We start from the raw sequence: 21,946 nt of genomic DNA on the forward strand, positions 1-21,946 counted from the left end.
AAGAAGTGATAACAGGAGTAACTTTTAAGAGGCAGAGGAGCCTTTGATACTGGCTGTGGTATTAATTCATTAGGACTAATGGTTCTTGGAGCATCGCCTTTCAAAACAAAACAAAAATAGCAAGTGGATGTAAGTGATACTTACTTTATTGTACCAACTGAAAATAAAGTCAATCCATTTTATGAAACATGGTTAGGCCGTGAGAGGTGATGAGCTGTGACTGCAGATGGACAGATAATGTGGGCTCTGGCCAACTCCAGTGACATGCACTGGGATGAAAACATTTCTATTTGAAAGTTCAAAGTGTCTGTGGGTGAGCTATATGTCCAGTATTTCCAACCAGGGAAAGGGGGGGGCAAGTACTGATGGACTGGTATGAATGGTACCAATGCCATGAAGCAAAAAGATGGAAATATGCAGAGGAACTCTCCTTTCCAAGTACTTTTCAACCTCTAAAAGTACAAAAAGAATGTATGGGGCTGCTTAAACAAAGAGCAAGGTTGCTTGAGAGGCTTTGTGAGTGGAAGGTAGTGACAGTCCTGCATTTAGGACACCAGAAACTGGAAAAGCTGTAGTTACTCTCCTTAGGGTAGGGATCTTGCATAGTCTCTGGGAATTCACTTTCTTAGTGCAGGATTGGGATAACTGCACTTCCCTACCTCAATGTGCAGTGAATTGTAATAAAATCTTGAAGATTCTTGGATGCCTGTTGCTATGGGCTGTGCTAGTCTCATGTTTAGTAAATTTAAAAGATGTGGCACTTAAGGACATGGTTTAATGGGTGGCTTGGCAATGCTAGGTTAATGGTTGGACTTGATATTAAAAGTCTTTTTCAACCTAAATGACTCTGATTCTATGATTTAATGTTTTGGTTTGTTGGGTTTTTCTTCTGAGGCACTTTGTATATAATAATCTCTTTTAATATACCAGATGCATAGAGACTGTTTAATGCTGTAAGTGTACATGTGCTCTTGATTTGGAGGGAGTGATACGTGTCTCCTTTCAACAAATCTTGTGTCAGAAAATTCTCTGTGGTCAGACAGCATCAGTCCTGGAAGAGAAAATTTGGTATTTCCTCAGGTGCTAGCGGACAATGACAGAGGTGGGATGACCTAAAAATATCCTCTAAGAAAGAAATTTGAAGTATAGTTTCTTAATTATAGCATTTTGCAGCACTACAGATGACCCAGAGAGCTCATGCTGTAAAATATGCTGCATTTAACCCTTACCTTGGCACAGAACTTTCTCCTCTAGTAGTTTTGACTGATTGATCAGTCTTTCTCAGGGCCTGGACAGTTGAGAACAGCAGGAAATATAAGGAAATTTCTCCTGCCTTGTCCAAGATATGATTGAAGACCCAATCCCTTTCTCCTCTGCCTCCCAACCCTACCCAAGAAACAATCCCCAAAAGAGCCGAAATCTTGCTAATTAAATTTTTGTGAGGTTTACTTTGTGACATTTGGCAGCATTGACGGTAGCTTATTCTACGTTTCTGCTTTATTAACTATGAAGTCTTTGGCGAGATTAGGTATGTCAGGTCCTGGCAACCACTTAATGTGTTTTGAGAAGACGGCCCATTTCCGCAGAAGAAATCCCTTGGTGTCCCTGCCTTCCTCCCCACCTCTCCCGGGCAGGAACCCTTGGACCCTGGCCACCAGCTGACGTCCAGCCAGGCCCTGTGCCGGCAGTCGAGGTGTTTGGCCACTGGCTCTGGGAGTCCTCCCACACAAAACCCTCCACGAGCTGGCCTTTAACACGGCAGCTCTTGGCATTTGGTTTTCCTTCGTTTGCTTTTCATGCTAATGAGATAATTTAATTAGGGAAGTCAATGTTTTGGGCAGTGTTTTGCAAGCAGGAGTGTTACAGAGGGACATTGTGTTTTTCTCTCTCTCTCCATTTTTAACAAGGCTGAGTTCCAGATGCTGCCAGCTACCCTGGACCCTGTGGAGACATCTGAGGAAGTTATTATGCCTTTGTGTAAAGTTCTGGTGGATTTTCGTTTAGACAACTGCTGCGTAAAATTTCAGTCGTGTTGCTGCAGAAAGACCTTGGAAAGACCAAGAATCGGCAGCAAACGGCATCGAGAATTGATTTTGGGGACTGGAAGGGTGGTGAAGGTTGAATTGTACTCTGAAATGGTTTTGTCAATTTATAGTTGATGATAAATGCATCTGAGGATGTGGATGGAGGCCTTTCAGAATAGTACAGGAAAGTTGGATGGTCAGGAGAATCCCCAGAAGGAAATCATATGTAAACTTCATGACTTTGTGTATGTCCTGATTTGGCAAGAAGCAGGGCTCGAGATGAGACTCTTATTCATCTTCTGTCCCAAGAGTGTGAGCTGCAGGACCACAGATGCCTCTGAACCCTTGTGAACTTTTCTCAGCCTGCCAGTGCTCTTGATCCATGAGTTGCAGGATGTGTTATCTACTCCACTCAGGTTGTAAAAAAATTAGCACCTGAAAGCAAATTACTGCATATAGGAAATGATCATGTTGAAGATAAATTTCCTAGAGGCTTTGTAATAAAACACAGATTTTTTAGTAACCCCTTATTTAGGAAGGTTGTATTCTCTCAACTTTGAAAGACAGAAACCAGATTGTAAGGTATGGTTTCACTCCCATCGTAGCTGTTTTTTTTTTTAATTGGATAGTCTAGTTTATCTATTTACTTATCTAAAGAGAATAATTTCATATGCATCTGAAGTACTCAGAAACAATAAGTGTACACACTTTTCTGCAATATTTCAAGACAGAAAAGCAAAAGTCTCGTTTGTGCTTCTTCCATGGAGAACTTTCTGCTAAGAAGACACCGTTGTTTTTGATGCTCTGATTTTTTTTTAAAATGCCCCAAAGCATCACCTGCTCCAGCATATATTTGGAGAAATTAAATCCTGTATAATCTCTTAAATCTACTGCTCCTTTATCGCTTACAGAGTTAGGATTTGGGCTCATTTTTTCCTTTTTTTTTTCACGATTTGATTGTTGCAAAGCAGCTCAAGTCTCTCTGCCTTGTCTTGGGTTTTACAAGAGCTTTACAACTGTTTACAAGACTAAATCAGGGGTTTACAAAAGTAGACCTTGCTTGATAATAAAGTTGTTTCCTTGCCTCTCAAATATTTCTGGATCTTATCTTTCTACACAGCTGCTTGTAGTTCAGCTTTACAGAATCTCTTGATTGGATTCCGTCTGCCTTTGTCTAATAAAGAGTTCTTTCACTGAAGTCACCCAAACAGAAAAAAAAGTTAAGTAAAAATTGCGAAAATGGATTAGTCAGATCCATGTATGCTTGTAACAGTGATTCCATATGTGTCTAAGAAAGTCCTTGTAGGTTATAAATAATATTAAACTCGAATAAAACATTTTGTTTGGCACACTGCTGAAGTGAAGAGTGGTGCCTGAAGCTGCCAGGTCTGCTGGTACCTTGTTTTATTTTGAGTTTCTTAAAGATGTGTACATGTGTGACCTGATGATTGAGTTATATACAGAATTTATTGTAATACTGATGTATTTCCATGTGATTTTGGTGCCATATGCATAAATTATATGTTCAGACCTGTGCCTCAGGAGAGGTTGTTGTGTCGGTGTGCTGTGATAAAACTGCATGCCGTAACATTTTCCCTGCAGCAAATACCTGAAATCACTCAAGCTTAGGTACTTAGACATCTTCGTCTTTATCAGTTACAGTTCTTCATGCTAGATCTGATTACAGCAAATCTCTCTTCTTCCTCATCTTTTTTTTTTTTTTTTTTTTTTTTGGTGTGTGTGTGGATCTCATAAAATACTTAGGCATTACATGCACTTAACTGCTTTTGAAGCTCTCTAATGGGCTATTTTACCTGTGCTTCCATTTATCCAGTCTGAAAACACGCACGATTATTCAGCTGCTTATTTTAAAGTTTCAGGCTCCTTCTTTTGTGCCATTTCCCTAATGACCGCTTATCTACTTCCGTTGCCGTCTCGCAACCTCTCTTGCCTATCATGTTTCTCTAATGTTATTATTTAAAAGGTAAATTTAGAAACAAATGCTTAGCCGGGAAAAATTTAAATTAAAAGCTTGACCTTTATTTTTGAAGTCACTTAATGAAGTTAACTAATAGTCTAAGAAATCTGATTCTCTAGCTTCAGACTGGCTGAAAGCCTGTTTTTCCTTATATTTATATCTGTGGGGACAGACGCTTTAAGGAGACCTTGACTAGATAAGCGTGGAGAGCAGAGAAGAAGCTGCTTCAAGGCTCAAACTGGACTGTCATTTAGAGGAATGTGAATAGGAAACATTTTTTCTTCAGAACAGTGAGTGTTTTGGGCTTGGGGGAAGAAAGGCTGTGTTTAAATGTATTGAGCATAAAATGAAATGTTAACCAGTTCAGTTTAATAAATCTGCAGCAGTGATCTGTTTGAACCTGGTAAGAGGCCTGAGGATAACATGCTGCTATCTCACATGCCGCTGGTCTTTTCCTTCCCTCTGTGCATGTGTGTGGAAACTGTGGAAACAAGGAACAAATGAGCTTGCATAAGAGATGTGGGGAAAAATGGGTACCTGGAGGAAGGTGTTTTTATGCTCATAAAGTAGGAGGATTTCCAAATGGTCAAAGTGTTCAGGGTAAATTTGGAGGCTGGATGTTGTCATCTGTGTAGGTGCCCTACGTTTGAGTCCTGAAGACACCCATGTTTTACAGAAAAACCTTCTCGAACTTTATTGTTGAGCAAGCTGTTAGTATGAGACATTTCCTAAACTCCTGGTTGTAGAAAAAGTCAGTTGTCTAGCACAGGAGTATGCTCGCATTTTACTTACCCTTGAGAGAGATAGATTTAAAGTAATTTCTTTTTATGGTCTCTCTCACCTGCTGCATTGCATGTTTTGGCCTTGGACAGCTGGGAGAAATCCTGTCCCATTCCTCAGAAGGTGTTTGGTATTGTTTCATCGTTCTGTTACCCTTCCCTGTTCTACCCTCCCAATCCCATTCTTCTGTGAAAGTAAATGATGGAGGAAAGGGTTGGGTGCATGTGTAATCTTCATGCCTGGGTCCTGCATAACCCTTGTCTGAAACCAAGTAAGCTATCGGTGTTTTGACATGATTTTTGCGACACATGCACAGAGATGCAATCTTTGGAACTGAGATAGGCACTCTGTTTGCCTTGCCATATCACTAAATCTTGTTTCAGATTTGTATTTACCTCTGGTTGCTCAATCTCTCTTCTTTGGCTTATAGCCCTTTCCACAGCTCTCCCTTAATACCAGTTTGATCTCCTTTTTGCTTTGAATTTATCAGTTCAACCAGTAACTGCTATGGGTTTCCCTCTCTTTTTTTCTCTCTCTTTAATAGGGTGGGTTTTTTCCCCTCTAAGAGCAGTTTTGTTCCTTTTGGCTGCACAATAAAATCCTTTGATTCTGTGTGACAAACAGGAACACGTTTCCTTTCTAGTCGAGATTAAAGACACTCGGTTACTCCAGTGATTACGTCTTGAGTAGAGAGTGAGTGAAGGCCTGTCTCACTGACTTTACCACCCTCACAAGATAGTATGTCAGCTGAATTGGGTGTACAGAGGGATTTTCATCAGTAATAGCATACTATGCCTCCTCATGGACTGCTGTTCTGAGATGCACAAATCATACATTCTTTCTGTTGCTGGCTATGTCTGCATCTCTACATCATGGCTTTATGGCTCTGATGTAGGGTAAAAATATCTGAGACAGTTCTAAGCTTATCTGCTCTAGTACTGGCTCTTAGACAGGGCAGTGTGGAGCTTCATGCTGGCTGAAAAATCAACCCCAAAACTGAGGTTGATAGATCTATAATTAGCCGAGACTTAGCAGGGGTGGTAACTTCAGTGCAGGCAGCACTGGGAGCTCCCCAAATCTAAAAACAACATGAAAACCTTCTTTCTTTTCCTTAGTGCTGTTTAAAGGGACCTAAAGCTAGCTAAAATACTTGCACATGAATGTTGGGGAAAACTTTCCTTAAAAAGGTAAAAACATATTAATTAATTGTAGCTGTTGATGTTGGTATTTATAAGTATTAAGTATGGATCTTTCTCCTTCTCACTGTCTCCGTAACAGAAAGGGTTTTGATTTTTTTAGGGGGAGTTTAGAAAGGAGATTTATTACTAGGGGGAAAAAAATTCTAAAGAATATATGACTGTAAAATTTTAGTCTAAAATCAGATATTTTGGAAGTGGTAATGCTGGGGTTTGAGTGACAGTTGGACTCGATGATCTTAGAGGTCTTTTTAAACTTCAGAAATTCTGTGATCTCTGACTACAGTGACTGCTGCCCTTGTTGCTGTTTGTGTAGGTTTCCACAGGCCTCCATCTCTGCTGTTTCTCAAGATGGTTTATGCTGCCCTGTGTCAAGTTCTGTGCAGAGGAATGCAGTGATTATGCTTGACTTGAGACACACTGCTGGAGAAGTTTTTCTTATGAGTACAGAATATGTTTAAAGCATTATTATTATGGTTATGATCCTTGATGAAAATAGTCTAGACAAAGCATAAACTCTGGATCTAAAAATATATTTAAAACTTAGCTAGCCTGTTCACAAACCATTTCTTACCTCACCCAGCAGCTATTTGTGAGAACATTTTCTATTCTTTCTAATTTTAAATAGCAAGTACTAGCAGTTGAGTACTCATGTATTAGATAGTTATCCCCTCCGGTTTTTCTGCACATCTTGTTGCTGTCAAGTGTCTTTGTACCCAGCCAAAAATGACATGTTGAAACAAGTAGTGTATATTCAATTCAGTGTATTGGGAAAAAAAAAAAAAAGAAAAAAAAAGTGTGACATCAAGCCCTGGCTTTTATTTTTTTAATTGGAAAAACATGAAATACAGTCGCTGGACTGAGAAGTAAATTCACTCATGAAGAGGGCGGTAGGTTTTAAGTAAACTTCTTAATGCGTGGCTTAGTCACAGGCTTTTTTCCTGCTTGTTATTGACGTAATTGCCTGTCAGTCTCATCTGATAGTAGAATTGCTGGGGGCATGGTGTCTTGGATCGTGTGGCAAAAACTGCTCGCTATTGACTTATGTGCATGTGTGCCGCTGCTCTCCGCTGAATTAAATGTCAGATGTACTCAAGTGTGTGGGTGGGTGGGGGAGATGTGATTTGGTTCTCTCTGGTTGCCTTGTCAAGGAGTACACTAATACAGCTAATGGAGATCCTCGAGCTCGGGAGGGGAAGGGCATTCAGTTGACAGCCACCATCCAAACAGTCAGGAAAGATACCTTCATACCGTGGTGGAGGCTGGGGAGATTAAAAAAGAGACTTTTACAAAGGCAAGGAATAATAAAAGGTGTTTTGAAATTGCAGCTTGCAGTTTACAGACTCCCTTTTTGCCTGACTTGGCAAAATGTTTATAAAACAAACGAAAGTGGGGTTATACCTCTGGAATTCTAACCTTTAAAGGCACTGTGTTTAGGTAATGATTTTATTCTGAGATGGTTGTCACTAAAGGAAACACTTGTTTTCTTCACCTCTAACTAAAATAAAAGTTTCTGTTTTCACTACAGCACCTTTCACTGGTGTCTCTGGTTTTTGCTGTGGTCATTGTACAACTGAGCTGTCATTCCCACATGGTCCTCTGGAAAATACAAAATGAGCTTACTGAGTGAAAGTATCAGATGGCCACAAAAATACAAGAGAGAAGAATCTAAGTAAATATCAGTGAATCATCAGCCCTCAAATTATCAACTCAAACCTTGCATCACATCCTACCAGAGGAAAAAATAGCTGGCTCTTTTGGGTCAAGAGGAATGTTAATTTTGTGGTCAACACTGACAACACTGAGGTGGTCCTCAGTATAAGCTCTTGCTGGAGGTGCTCGTTCCTTCAGAGTGGCAACGGAACCATCGCAAATGCAGCTTTTTAGGAGATCTGGTTCAGCCTTTAGTTGAAAATAATGATTGTGGGAGGGAATTTGGGGCTTTTTTGGGTCATACACATTTATATTATTGAATTTTTAACTGAGGAAGAGTATTCTTCATCTCAAGCTAGTAACTCTGGTGAACCAGTTAAACCTTTCATCATTTAGGCGTAATGATTGGTTTTGTTTGCTTTGTTTAAAATTTCTGTGAGGTGAATAACAAACATTCTTTAAAGGCACACATACCACTTCTAAGTTTTATCTCTCTTAAGAAGTTTCTTATGTCTTAGTTTCTGGGTGAGTTTGGTTCCAGCTCCCTGCATCGTCCTTATAAGCAGATGTTTCTAACATCCATTTTTGTATCTAAGAATTTGTGAAACAACATTACTTCCACTGACCTGATATTATTATTATAAAGAACTTAGTGGATTGTGTGATGCAAATAAAATAAATCAGGTGCTGCAATGACCTAGATACTCATTATTTATTTATGGAAATAAATATGTTTAGCATTTACTCATGCTCTTCTTCAATTGCAAGTGCTGTAAACTTTCACTTACTCAGAACTCTGTTGGAAAAACAGCATTACTGCCACCATTCTACAGGTTAAGAGACCTTGGCAGGAAGCCTTAGGTAACTTCTTTAGGCTATGTAACATGCAATTATCAGAACGAGGATTAGATGTTGGGAGTCTTGACTTCCAGCGTTATGTTCAGACGTCTTGCTCTTGGCAGATAAAATCTGTGGATAACAAAGACTGAGGGGGTGAGCAGCGATAAGGACAGGATGATCACACAGAACAACTTGGCCATTTGATCATTTTACATGTATTAAGTGTTCTAAGTCTAGCCAGAAGCATGGGGAGGAGACAGAACATATTGACCTGCCCTGGAGAGCATCGTCTCTGTGGGGAACTGAGGCACCACGGAGTGAAACCTTCCTGTAGGAGCTTCCAGTGAGTAGGTCAGACAAAAAGGAGGGGAGAGGGCTGCATAAAGCAGTATTTGGCTTTGAAAATAGAGAAGTAATGGATAGATTTAGCAGGTAGATTTTTTTCTCCCTTTGATCTTTAGGGTTAAGGGTCATGTTTAATAATAAGATTTAATAATAGGATTAATATTTGTGTCAGATGCAGGAAAGAACTACAGAAATGAACTGAAGGCTACTAGAAAACTGCAAGAGGGAGCTGTTGGAAATGTTTTCCTGTTATCAAAACATTGAATGATGACTTCCTTCTATCTTGGCTTTTGCATGATGTTGCTTGTTACTCTGCTGAAGAGTTTGGGCAGATGGTGTTTCCTCAGTTCTGTTGGACTGAGCTCTCCCACTGTGTCCTTGCACTTGTCCAAACTCTTTCATTTGCATTCTAGATTAACATTTACTACAACACTGCTCTCTTCCTCATGATGTTTAGCTGGGAAAAGCAGAGAAACAGTGCTTTCCTAAAGCAGAGGAGGCATGGCCACCATGGTCTTGCCTTGGTGGTTACTGAGTACAGGCGCTGTGCTGGGACCTCATTCCTAACTCCTCTTTGGCTTTAACCTTTCAGGCAAGCTCTCGAGTTCCCTTTGAGACGAAGCTGCCCTCCACCGAGATGTCACGGCACCACAGCCGGTTCGAAAGAGATTACCGTGCCGCGTGGGATCGCCGGGATTGGAGCTCCAATGGCAACCACGTCAGCAGCACCAACTGCAGCAGCGCTGCCAGCACCAACAGCAACACCCGCCCAGGGCTGCTGCCCCTGCCCATCGTCCCCTCCCGGCTCCCCACCCCGGCCACTGCCACCTGCACCACTGGCAACAGCGACGTCATCACCAGCCTGGTGGCCAACTCCTCGCCAGCTTCAACTACCAAAGTAAGAATTCGGTTTGGTTTTTTCTTTTCTTTTTTTTTTTTTTCCTTTTTTTTTTTTTTGGTGGGGCTGATCTGCTAAAGGAGCTGTTAGAGATGGAGCTTCACCTGTCCCTCTGCAGAACCTGTGTTTGTGGTATAGCCAAGAGTAGGGAAATAAATTTCTATGGGCAGTGTGTGTCTTTTTATTCTTTTCTGTGTCGTGCACACTCTAGAGTAGGTCTTTCTTGCTCCAAGACTGCCTCATACTTCTGAGAGGCCCAGGCAGAGCAGATACTTTCTTCCTTTCAGGACTGCCTACATTTGGGCTTTCTGTGGCTTTACCTGGAACACCCGGTTCCCACTTCTGCTTTTGGGAGTGTTCTTCTTGTCTGTTGACTAAGGCAGAGCTGTGGTTGACAACAAATGGATATGGTTCTCATCCAGAGGGAGTGGAAAGTGACTAAAGGGCATAATTTGCCTGAATGGTGTTTTTTCTTCTCTTTAGTCGATAGTTTCCTGCAGGGTTCTCAAAGCCTCGTTCTTAGTGCAGGTGGGAGTGAAACAGTGGGACTGCTATAACCAGGCTTGCTCATTTGGGCAAAAAAGGCACACTGAGGAGTAAGAAAATGTTAAGCACCAAAGAACTGAAATCACTACTAAACCATTGGGCTTTTTTGTTCCAATATATTATTGGAGGAAATAGGGTGACTTTTCTTGTTTAAAAAAAAAAAAAAAAAGCGCAACAACATTTAGGTCTTTTAAACCTGCAAAATACAAGTTGATATTCTAGGAGAAAGTTGGGGTTTCTTTCTGTGTGTAGATTCAAGGTAGAACAGCTGGGGAACAAAAAACCCTGGCAAATGGTAAAGGTGACCACAGCATTGATAAAGTGAGCCAGAAGCACTGCCGAGTTTCTTTTTATAATATTTAACATTTTCTTTCAACTTCGTTTCATTTTAATAACTGTAAGTGCCAAATACAGCAGATGCAGACAGAAGGAAAGGAGACAATAAAGTTATTTAAAGTAAGCCAAAAGCAAGCTGAAATTTTACTGCAGTACCATTATTATATTGATTTTTTTCACACTGTAGAAAAACAAGGTCAATGCTGCAGAAGGAAATGTTAGGCCAAAGTGTGATTGGTTGTAAAAATTTTCCATGGCATCTTAAAATTATTTTCAGTTGAAAGAAGCCACTCAGATTCTGATCAAAACATATTTAAAGTTCTCCAGATGCTATCCACAGATAGATGCATTTCAATCATGCTTTGTCTGGAGATGATTGAGGCTATTTTGGAGCCAAAGCAGGGGTTTCATTTATCACGACCTTTGTTCCTGGGTCTACTTAGAGTCCAATGATTGTCTGGAGCTGATTAGCCCTTTTCCCAGATGTTCAAAAGCATTTTGAAGCTTATCAGTGCTAGTAAACCATGTGTTTATTAGGGGAGAGGAGGCAGGAACAGCAAGTTAAATGCCTTTTGATCATATGCTCAATGTGAACTGTCTTCTAAATTACCTTATTAGACAATTTTCTGATGACTTTCCTTAGTAAGGATGTTTTGGTATGAGTAGATCAAAAGCAATAAATAGACAAGAATGGAGGTAGCATGGGACATTTTTTGTTCTGAGAACTGTTAATCAGCTGTGTAATCTCCCATAAAATAAATGTGTAAAAATGCATAGAGTTTTTGCCCCAGTTTCTGCTGCTGTGAATCAGCTAAACAGCTCTAAAAATTCAAAATTGCATGTATTAAAGAGGGAAAAAACATTGAAAAAGTGAGGTAGATAGGATGAACAGAGATGTAAGGGTGTGGTGCCTAGCAAGCTTCCAGCTAATGATGTGAAATGGTATCAGAAAAAAAATCAGGTGCTCCTACACACTCCTGTTCACCGTCCCTGACTGTGTCTCTCTCCTTCACACACAGCAGATTTACACTTGGGGTCAGCAGTGTAACCAGCCAGGGCCTTTCTCTGGTAGAGTCCAGCTAATTGTCAGGCATAAAAAATTATATCCATATAATGAGGAAATCACAAGTCAGATGAATAATGTGGCTGCTTGGTTTATTTAAAAAATAAAAAAATAAAACTTAAAAATATAAAAATATTTTAAAAATAAGCCAGGCATGTGCTAAGTTTCCATGAGCTAGGGAGAGTTCACAGACTACTCTCTGCAACCATTTTGTGAGCATGTTTATGGGGTACCGGCTCATGGGGGACAGGTGTCATCTTAAAGCTGAATTTCTTGCTGCTTTTTTGTGGATGTTTGATTGCTTAGCTGCCCTTCTGCAGGGCTGAACCTTCCCCAGTGTTATGGCAGGTGTCATCAAACTCAGTGGCAAGGGGTGTGCCCCACACAACAGGTGACACAGTGAATGAACTGTCATGGTGTTGGGAAGCCAGAAGATTGAGAACCTGGTTCTCCTTATCTCATTGTCCAAGGATACGGGTAGAGCCAGTAGTGTTCCTCCATGCTGAGGAGAGAAAAAACTCTCTGTGCTATCCAGTTGCCAGTTTTGACTTTGCATATCTTCCAGACCTGGTTTGAAGATCTCAAACTATAGAGGCCAACCATCCATCTCCCTTCATTTTGTGTTCCTACCAATTAGTTATCCTCCCAGTTAAAAGTTTGTTTCATTTCTTTTGTAAGTCATCTAGTCTGTCTTCAAACCTTTGGTCCTTGGTTCCTCAAGCTTCCTGCTGTTGACCAGTCCTGGTAGCCTCCAAATAACTGTGTATCTTTTGCATCATCTCCATTCTTCATTTGCCTTTGAAAATATGGATGCTAGAATCATATAGGTACCAAAACCATATGCATCCTTTCAGCATCACTCACCATTCCCTTGCATGGCAATAATACTGCTCCCTTTGTTTCCATGTCTGTGCAGATAATAATTGCTCCAGACTTTTTTTGCCAAAGTGCTAAGTCAATAGTTATTAAAAATACATATACATGGCGTCATCCTCAATTACATGTTATCAGAGAGTCATAGTCTTGTCAAAGATGGAAATTAAGTCTGACAAGACCTGTCTTCTGGATACCTGTTTTGGCAGACATTGGTCATATTCCTGTCCTTCATCTCCTGATTAACTGAATCCTAAAGTTACAAATTCAAAACAGAGGAAAAAACTTCTTTTCTCTCTGACATTGTAAAACTTGCTGTTTTGGTGATGGAATTGGTTGGGGAATTTATAGATTAATTGTTTTAAGGACCACTAGGCTACCTAATCTGGCTGAACCATTTGGTCTTTAAAATTATGTAAATGTATGTAAGATTAAAGACTTCACCCCGAGTTATGTGAAATGAACAGAAAAAGCATTGGAAAGGAGAGAAAAAAATTGATCAAATTAATTGTTGGAGGGAGGGGAAACCATCTTCAGCAGGAAGCTTAGATATAAGACCAGCCATGAGAGGGGTTGGATTTGGTCTATGTTTTTATGCTTCTGTGGAAGAGTTTTTTACTTCTGTGGAGGACTTTAGAAGGTTTTTATTACTAATTATTAATGTGTAGGAGAACTTTAAAAGTAATTATACTTTGCAGACCTTTGAAATTTATTCTCAAAGCGTACCTGTAACCTTCTTACCACAGATACTTTGGTACAAATCACACTTAGTGGATCTGCCACATTTAAGTGGTTACAGATGTTTAGTTTGAGTTATTTAAACAGAAAAGCTGTCTCTTCCTGAGCTTTAATTTTTGCTGAACAAAATGATGAGGAGACTTTGCACTGCTATAACCTATTTCATTGGAGGCTGCCAGAAAACATCACAAAAACTATTGAGACCTCATCAACTTGTAAGAAATAATTTAATACTGCACACCCAGTGAATTGATAGGGAAAGTGAGGTACTTAGAGGTAGGGATTCTTGTTTTTTTTGTGTCTTTCTGTGCCACTATGAGCAAAGTTTTAGCTTTTCTATTCTGTTTTTTCTGCCCTGGTGCTATATCCAAAGAGTTGGACCACAGACCAGCACCAAGAGTCATCACATTTGAAGGGATGAGTCCTTTGCTGGAGATACTTCCTCAGCCCCTTGAATACCTGAAGTAGTCAGTAGGAAAGTGCAAATCCTGCCATTAAACTCGGTGTTCAGATCAATTTGTCAGGCACTGAGCCCGGTCATGTATGATGATTGAGCTCAGGTTTGGATCTGTCTGTGCATGGTGGGGTTTTCTGCAGTGAGGTTATTTATTGCTCAAAGGGAGCTCTCCAAGAAAGTCTTATAAGACTACAGTACCGCTTAAGATACTGGCAACAAACAGTCTAAAATTCATTTTTAAGGATGCTGCACACCATTCCAGCTGTTTTTTCTGTTCATCTCAGCAGCACCTTCATTCTTTGTTGCTTTTCTGAATTACTTTGCAAGTTACTTGTACAATTTTCTCCATCAAAGCTCCTGTATCACAGCTTCAATTTAGAAGTGTTGTCATGGGCTGTAATTTGAAATTTTATTACCAAGAGATTTTTTGGTTATAGAACATTTACTTTTATCATCTCTGTATTATTTTTAAATGCCTGAAAAGATTGATACATCAACAGAATCTGTGCAACACCAGGCAAGATCTGATTTTTTTTCTCAACCTTAATTTTAAAAACCCTTTGCTTGGAACATAAATTGATTCCTAACCCTCCCCCCCACACACACACACACTTAATGATTTGTTATTCTCAAGGTTAAACCTATGACAAATTTTACAAAAACGCCAGTCTTCAGTTTTGATAAGATTTTCTCTAGTTGAGCTGAGGGATAGCTGTGTAGTTTTAAGTCTTTAAATAGCATAACGGAGATGTGATCCTGGCCTCCTGTGCTCACAGTACTCCCATAGCATTTAAGACTCGTGTGTTGTTGCTACCGGAGTTTGTCCTACTGTGGTTAGCCACAGTTATGATGTGGGAGGGAAGACAGTGATGTTAAAACATCTGTTAACCTCTCTGGAAAGTCAGGCAAGGATTGCAGAGGAAAAAATAGCCCCCACTGTCTTCGTGTGTCAGTGCAACTAAATAGCGTTAAAAATAAGTGGGGAGAAAATTCTTATGGTAAATGAAAAATAAGTCGGTATGGCTGAGGAATGCACAGTTAAAAGGAATAAAGAGGAACAGCACAGAAGTGTTATATTCTTCTTTCCTTCACAGGCCAAAAAAATGTAGTTCCCTCAACAGCAGCCTGTCATATGCAGATGATTTGCTGTAGGTTGCAGGATTTGTGCTGTCTGTTCTCTTCCTCTCGCTTTGGAGGTGATGATTTGCTAAGCTGGTGTATGTTTTCCACAAATATTTAAAATATTGATTAAGCAGAGGAAGAATAAACACGAATTGTTTTTCAAGTTACGCCTTATGTTGTACATGACTAATTACATACAACAATTTGCTCTGCTACGGTAACTGAAATTTATGTACTCTTTTTATTATAAAACATAAGATGCTTGCATAAAGAGAGAGATTATAAATATTGGAATACAACAGTTACTAAAAAACAGTCAAAACATGTAGTGATGAAGTATATGGGATTTACTCTTCCAACTTCTCTGTGCAAAGCTGCTCCTCTATTCCCCTAGGCTTTTATTGAGAGTTGGCATATTTTTGTCACCATTTCAGAGAGTAGCCTGGTGATCTGGACACAAAGCAGCAGTCTGGCCCAAGTGCAAATTATTGTGATGGTACAAAAGGCTTCAGTTGCTGGATGTCACATAGTGAAAGTGATTTTTTTCTGGGAGCGTATTTTTACCTATGGTAAATTTTTAAAAAGACCAATGTCCAGTTTAATTGGTAAATGAGATGCAAGCCTATTCCACATAATCAGAGGCTTCTGATGCATATGAAGCTCCGATTATGGCAGACAATTACATGAATGCTTGGGCAATCAGAGCAATGCCAAGAGTATGTAACACTCAACAGTTTCTAATGGAATACAAGGACAGGTTTTCCCTGGCACCCAAATCACATTCTCCTGGTTCTTTAGGTTTGAATGTTCAATAAGCTTTGCACAACTTACCTTTTTGGGCTGACGTGCCATTTAACTGGAGTGCAGCTTCCAAACTGAACCTTTTGTGGTGCCATCACACCAGCCCAGGTAGGCTGAAACCAGCAGGTTGCACCACAAAAAAATACCATCGTAGTATCATCCTTATATCTTCAAATAATTTTGAGAGTTGCTTTTGAGGAATCAACATGGCCTGTACCAGGAATGAGAGGAGGAAGCAGATAGATTTGGTCGTTGACTGTCAGGACACTTTTTTTCTCTCAGCTAATTACAAATTGACCAGAATATCTATAAATTGAACTCAGCAATGACTTCTCCTGAAGTAATCACATTACTAGGAAAAAGTTACAACTCCTGGGAGATGTTTGTACCACCAGGAGACAAGGGAGCAAGGGGAGATCAGTGGTGGGTTCCAAAACTGACGTGATAAAGGCCTTGAAGAAGACCAACCAGTTCTTTCCTTTCAAGGAAGTGGAGAAACACCTTGAGTGTTTTTCAGACTCCTCTGTAGAAGGCTATTCCTAATGATCTGTGGCCCTTAGAGAGTGCTTAGATTGTGCTGATGGTCTGCTACTTCCTCTTAACATCACATTTTGGTATTTTTTCTCAGGTGTATTTGTTCATATTTTTAGTAGCGTAGAAATTGGGACGTAGAAAATGTGGGTTTCGTTTTTCAAGTTTTGCAGATGCTTTATTGGACCAAAATTGGTTGGAAAGCTCTGGCATGCTCATTAATCTGTAAAGTCATAAAAAGACGCTTGGATTTTTTACTTGCAGTGTGTTTATCATCTGTTGAAAGAGCTAAGAGGTCTGACCAGTTTCTAGGCCCAGTTCCATTTGAAGATGAAAGGCAGCATTTTTAAAGCACTAATTGACATCGCCAAATACATACAAGGTCACAAACATGACAGCTTTGGATAAAGAAAAAGGAGTATTTCTGGGCTTTGGCACTTTGATCAAAAAGTTTCTAGACTTCCAGAAGGGATAAATATCAGTAATAAAACCTAAACAAAATTTGTAGTGGCCAGGATTTAAGTGCTTGATTATTTGAAATTATTTAGAGTTCTTTTTTATTTTCTTATTTCTTTTTTGGCATTACTAATTTTCACATGTTTTAGTTGCAGATTATGCATTCAAAATGCAGGAAAGGATATACTTCTGTGATTTCAGGAGTCATGGGGGTTTTATTGTAAGGTTGGTTGTTGTCATTTAGGAACATACTGCTGTTGTCACCATCAAATGTAGCCGCAAAAAGAATTTTGCAAGGAATCACTTGGTGGTTTCCTATTATTTTTACTGGCAATACTTGGTAAGTAGGGCCTGGAAATCATTTTGGAGAAAGCTGATCCTTTCTCAACAAGATAGTTTCTGATTTTGGTGTTGCATGAAGAGGGTAATTTCTGATAAATCATTGGGTTGATTAAGCTATAGAGGAGTGTGATGCAAACATTTTGTTAGAAGGTGGCGGTACTGGTTGGGTGGGATGTCTGCATACCATAATTTTTATTATAAGAGGAGCACAATGGTAATTTTTAAAAAACACAGTTTTAATACATAGCAGAAGGAAAATACATTGTATGCCAAACATACTATTTTCTCGATGGCATTGGTTTTCTCAGCTTGCTGATTGATTTGCAGATTCCAATTTAAAAGTTGCTTGCAAAGCAAATGAACCAAATGAATAAAAGAAAGAAAGAAATAGAAGGGAGCCAAGCTTCACCTCTCCCTGTGATTTTTATGGGCCTTGAGGTTCCTGCTTGATATGACACTTGTCTGTGAAGCTGATAGACATAAAAATAAATTTGGCTCTGAGAGTGATAAACAGGACATTAAACTCTGCTCTCTGGCTCCTTTTACTGGGAATGCTGGGCCTTCAAATGCTGGACACAGGCTGATGTGCTCCAGGCATACCAGGAAGCTCTGATCAGCCAGGGCTGACACTCCAAATTGACATTAAAGCATCACCACTGACCTGTCTACAATCCTGAGAATCCTCTTGAAAAGGTGCCCAGACCTTGAAGAGGAGCATGAGGATCTTGTGACTCTGTGGCATGAAGTGTAGGCAGCCTGGGCTGTTCCACTGGAGGATTGTTCTGTCCGTGCCACAGGAGTCACGTTACCACAGCGATGCTGAATGTGCTCCATCCCATCCAGACAATGCACACAAGGTGCTGCCATCTTCTGCAGAAATGGGCATACAGGGACTCATTACCTTGTGAGTGGGCAAAACAGAGGCTCATTGTCTGTGCCTGCAAGAGCACAGCAGGGAAGACCATGGAAGGAATTCCTCATGCTTTTTCCTCACTCTGGTTTCACTCTGTAGAAGCAGCTCTGATGAAGATGTATAATCTAACATTGTTTTTAAAAGCAGCATGTGAAAAAGGATAAACTTGTGGGTGTATTTGTTGGGTTTTCTCTTGAAATTTGAGGCATTACTAAATGTTCAAGTGTTGGTTATCTGCTGTAACACTCCATTCTTAGATGAAATGGGCACTTTTCAGGAAACAAAAGGCACATTTCTTTGGTTTAGAGGAACCAGCTATTCCAAATTCTCCCAGAAGATGGTCTGCCTCTTGGCAGTCTGGTTTTTGGTTGTTCTCTGCTCCTGTCAAGCTGAAACGTGTGTGGTTGTTATCCAATACAATTTAGCATCACCAAACTGGTCACTTTGGAAAACAAAGCTTGCAGAAATTCTGCAGAGAAATGTATGCTGCCTGTGAAGTGGTGTTTGTGTGTAAAGTGATATGCACTCGCTGTATAAATAATGAATAATAAATAGTAATAAATTCTTCATATCATAGCATTATTTCTTACTGTTCATGATTCCAGGTCTTTTATGGTAATCCTGAAACAAAGCACTGAGAAGTATGTGAATAATATTTAGTACAACTAAGTTGTTGCACAAACACGTCAGGAAAGAGAAGCTTTATTGGCTATGTAATTTGAATGTTTAAGACTATACATTGTTTATATTATAATATTATATATGATTAAAGTTAGCCTTTAGTTCCAAAGGAACATAAAATGTTATACAAAGCCCATGCATTCAAAACCACTGAAGTAATGCATCCAGGAACATTTGCCAGCTGACAAGTGAAACACCCCTGAAGAGTGATGCTGGGCATGATTTGACCACGCGTTCCCCTGCAAATCCATATTCTTTTTCAGAAGTGCCAGTCATTGTAAGAGGAGCTTACAAAGGTGTTTGTACAAGATCATACAGAAGGATCCAGTAGTTCACCAGTGACCACCTCCTGGTGGCACAGGAATTGCTCAGCTGCTGTACAAGAGCCAAGCAGGCACAGCTGGAGGCCACTCTGCCTGAACATGGAAATCCTGAGCAAGCTCAGTGAAGAAAGGAAGTGTATAGGAACAGGGAGAAAGAATCACAGAATCCTTAAGGTTGGAGGGGACCTCTGCAAGTCATCTGGTCCAGCCCCTTTGCTCAGGCAGGGTCACCTTGACCCAATTGCCAAGGGCAAGGTCCAGATGGCCTTGAATATCTCCAAGGAAGGTGACTCCAGTCCTCTGTGGGCCACCCATGCCAATGCTCTGTCATTCGCAGACAGAACAGTGTTTCCTGATGTTCATAAAATCACAGAATAGCTTAGGTTGGAAAAGATCTTCAAGATCATCAAATCCAACTGCTAACCCAGCACAGCCAAGCCCACCACAAAACATGTCCCCAGGTGAAATATCTACGTGTCTTTTAATACCTCTCTTTAACTTGAGACCATTTCCTCTTGTCCTATTGCTTGTTATGTGGGAGAAAAGACTGACCCACACCTCGCTACAAGCTCCTCCTGTTTGTTGCCCATGCTCTGTGTATTAGTGTAAGTGCAAAACTGGAGCCAAGTCCCAAAACAGCTCTAGAATCTCCATGGTAAACACTGCAAACTCAGTTGCACATGACCAGGAACACTCTGATCTGATATCCAAGTGCACCTTGTTTTGAGCAGGAGTGGACCAAGTGATTTGCGGAGGTCCCTTCCAACCAAAAGCATTCTGTAATATCCTGACATTATCCTAGAATTGAATCACCTCTTCAATATACTTCCCAAGGTGGGACTTTTGTCAGTTTGCTTTAAAACAATACCCAGAATCGTCATTGGTCAGTAACTACTAGAACTTTGGATTTATTTTAGGTCTTCTGAGCCTAACTCCTATTTTGGCATAGTCATCACAGTTTTGCTTTTGAACAGCTTGTTTCCTTTATAATTTTTGCCTCATGCTGGGATGGAGTAAGACTGAATAATTTATCTTCCTTTTCCTCAAAAGCCAAGCAATAGTTATACCCCACATGGATTTGAGACATTATTATCTTTCTAAGCTTCCATTAATTATCTTTATCATCCTTGCTTTTAAAAGTCTAGCATTTATCTTTGCAAGGTTCTTCAAGCTGGATTATAGAGGAAAATTTGAGTGTAATAATTCCATTCTTGCTTATGAAGTTTTAAACTCTATTTCATAACATTTTTTCCACTGCTTGTAATAATTCTTCTGGTAGTTTTGCTGTGACCGAAGTGTCTGATGTGTAGAATTGATGGCTTTTAGGGTCATCATGCACATGCATAATTATCTCAGATGTACTGCTTTGATTAAAACACACAGATGGATACAGATTTTGAAGATATGGATCACACATACTTTGTTAGCCACGTACAAAGCTGCCATTCACCTTGTTTTCTCCACCTGCTTAGAAATATGAACTGCTTTACAATAAAGTTGAGCTCTGGAGCAGTGCAGGATAATGCTTTTCAAGTTTTCTTAGATGTCATCTCAGCTTGATTTGTACAACTGTTTCAAGTCTTACAATAAATCAGTCTTCATAGAGTCATAGAATCATAGAATGGTTTGGGTTGGAAGGGGCCTTAGAGATCATTTCATTCCAGCCCCCCTGCCATGGTCAGGGACACCTTCCATTAGACCAGGTTACTCAGGGTCCCATCCAAACTGGCTTTGAACACTCTCAGGGATGGGGCATCCACAGCTTCTCTGGACAACCTGTTCCAGTGCCTCACCACGCTCACAGTGATGAACTTCTTCCTAATACCTAATCTAAACCTACCATCTTTCAGTCTGAAGCCATTCCCCCTTGTCCTGTCACTACATGTTCTTGTAAATAGTCTCTATCCAGCTTTCTTTTAGGCTCCCTTCAGGTACTGAAAGGCTGCAATTAGGTCTCTCTGGACCCTTTTGTTTTCCAGGATGAACAATCCCAATTCCTTTAGCTTTCATTTCCATCTTCATGTTATGTAGATAATTCCCAAATTTTCCTGTAAGCTGACATTGTTGCCATCAATGGTTGCTTTGCCAAGGGGCAGGGCAGCCAAAGTTTGGTGTCAGTGCTTTGTAAAGATTGGAGAGTGCTCTTTGATACAGTGCACTTAGTGGAGTGACAAAGGACCCTTCTAAAATAACCACAAGTCAAAAGTAGAGCAGGACCCCTCCAAATTGACCCAGACAGAAAAATGGCTTGCACTGAGAGTAACCCAACACTGGCACAGGTGCACAGAGATGTTGCTGCCTCCCTGTAGTCATCCAAAATTTGCAGTGGACGAAGCCACAAGCAATCCAGTGTTGTCTTTGTGTGCTCTGAGCAGGAGATATACCTGCTAGCTTTCAAAAGCTCCTTCCAGCAAAAGCAGCCTGGTTGTTTTCTGGTGGTGAAAGCCTGCAAAAAGCTATGGAGAGGAGTCTCCTAAAAGGTTTCCTTCAGAGAACAGAGGTGGCACCTGCCACACAAAGGTAGTTATGGAAGTTACCTTGATCTTGGCTATAAGTCTGCAAAGCCAATCTTTCTTACCTCACGTTCTGACCTGTTGGTTAAGGGAGTAGATTTGCTCTGCAGCAAAGACCTTTTGTGTCATTTTTTTGGTATAGGTGGTTCAAAACCAGAGAGAGATAAGGCACTCAAATCAGTTGTTGAGCAGTGTGCCTTTTTCCATCCAACTCTTTGAACTAGGAGATGAAGCAAAGCTTAAGCAATGTGGCAAAGTTTGTGGGCCAGTTTATCTTTTCGCCTTTCTTTCTCACTTTTCAATATCTTTCTCTTCTGCCTCATTTTCCATCAGACACTTGATTTAAACTCTTCTGACACTCCCCACAGCACACCTGACTGTACCTGACTGTTGGCAACTACCACTGAATCATGGTAAGAAATGAAGCGCACTTGGTGCTTCCCACAACTATTTTAACCTTCTGTTGTTCTGGCAAATAGAACACCTTGGTGGAAATAAGACTGTCTGGAAAATAAAGACAAAAAAGCACAACAGAAG

The 21,946-nt window shown here is 40.3% G+C and overlaps 1 protein-coding gene across 2 annotated transcripts in view; it reads left to right on the forward strand.

Moving 5' to 3' along the window:
* KLHL29 (kelch like family member 29) overlaps positions 1–21,946 on the forward strand; it is a 390,114-nt gene that overhangs the window by 141,473 nt on the left and 226,695 nt on the right. For both annotated transcript variants that reach the window (XM_050316135.1, XM_050316136.1), the window contains exon 3: positions 9,409–9,714. In XM_050316135.1, coding sequence (XP_050172092.1) covers positions 9,454–9,714 — 261 coding nt within the window. In that variant the 5' untranslated portion in view covers positions 9,409–9,453. The remainder of the gene's footprint in view (positions 1–9,408; positions 9,715–21,946) is intronic.

The sequence above is a fragment of the Myiozetetes cayanensis genome, unplaced genomic scaffold, assembly GCF_022539395.1.
Source record: "Myiozetetes cayanensis isolate MyiCay16 unplaced genomic scaffold, myiCay2020 scf2-11, whole genome shotgun sequence".
Lineage (NCBI taxonomy): Eukaryota > Metazoa > Chordata > Aves > Passeriformes > Tyrannidae > Myiozetetes > Myiozetetes cayanensis.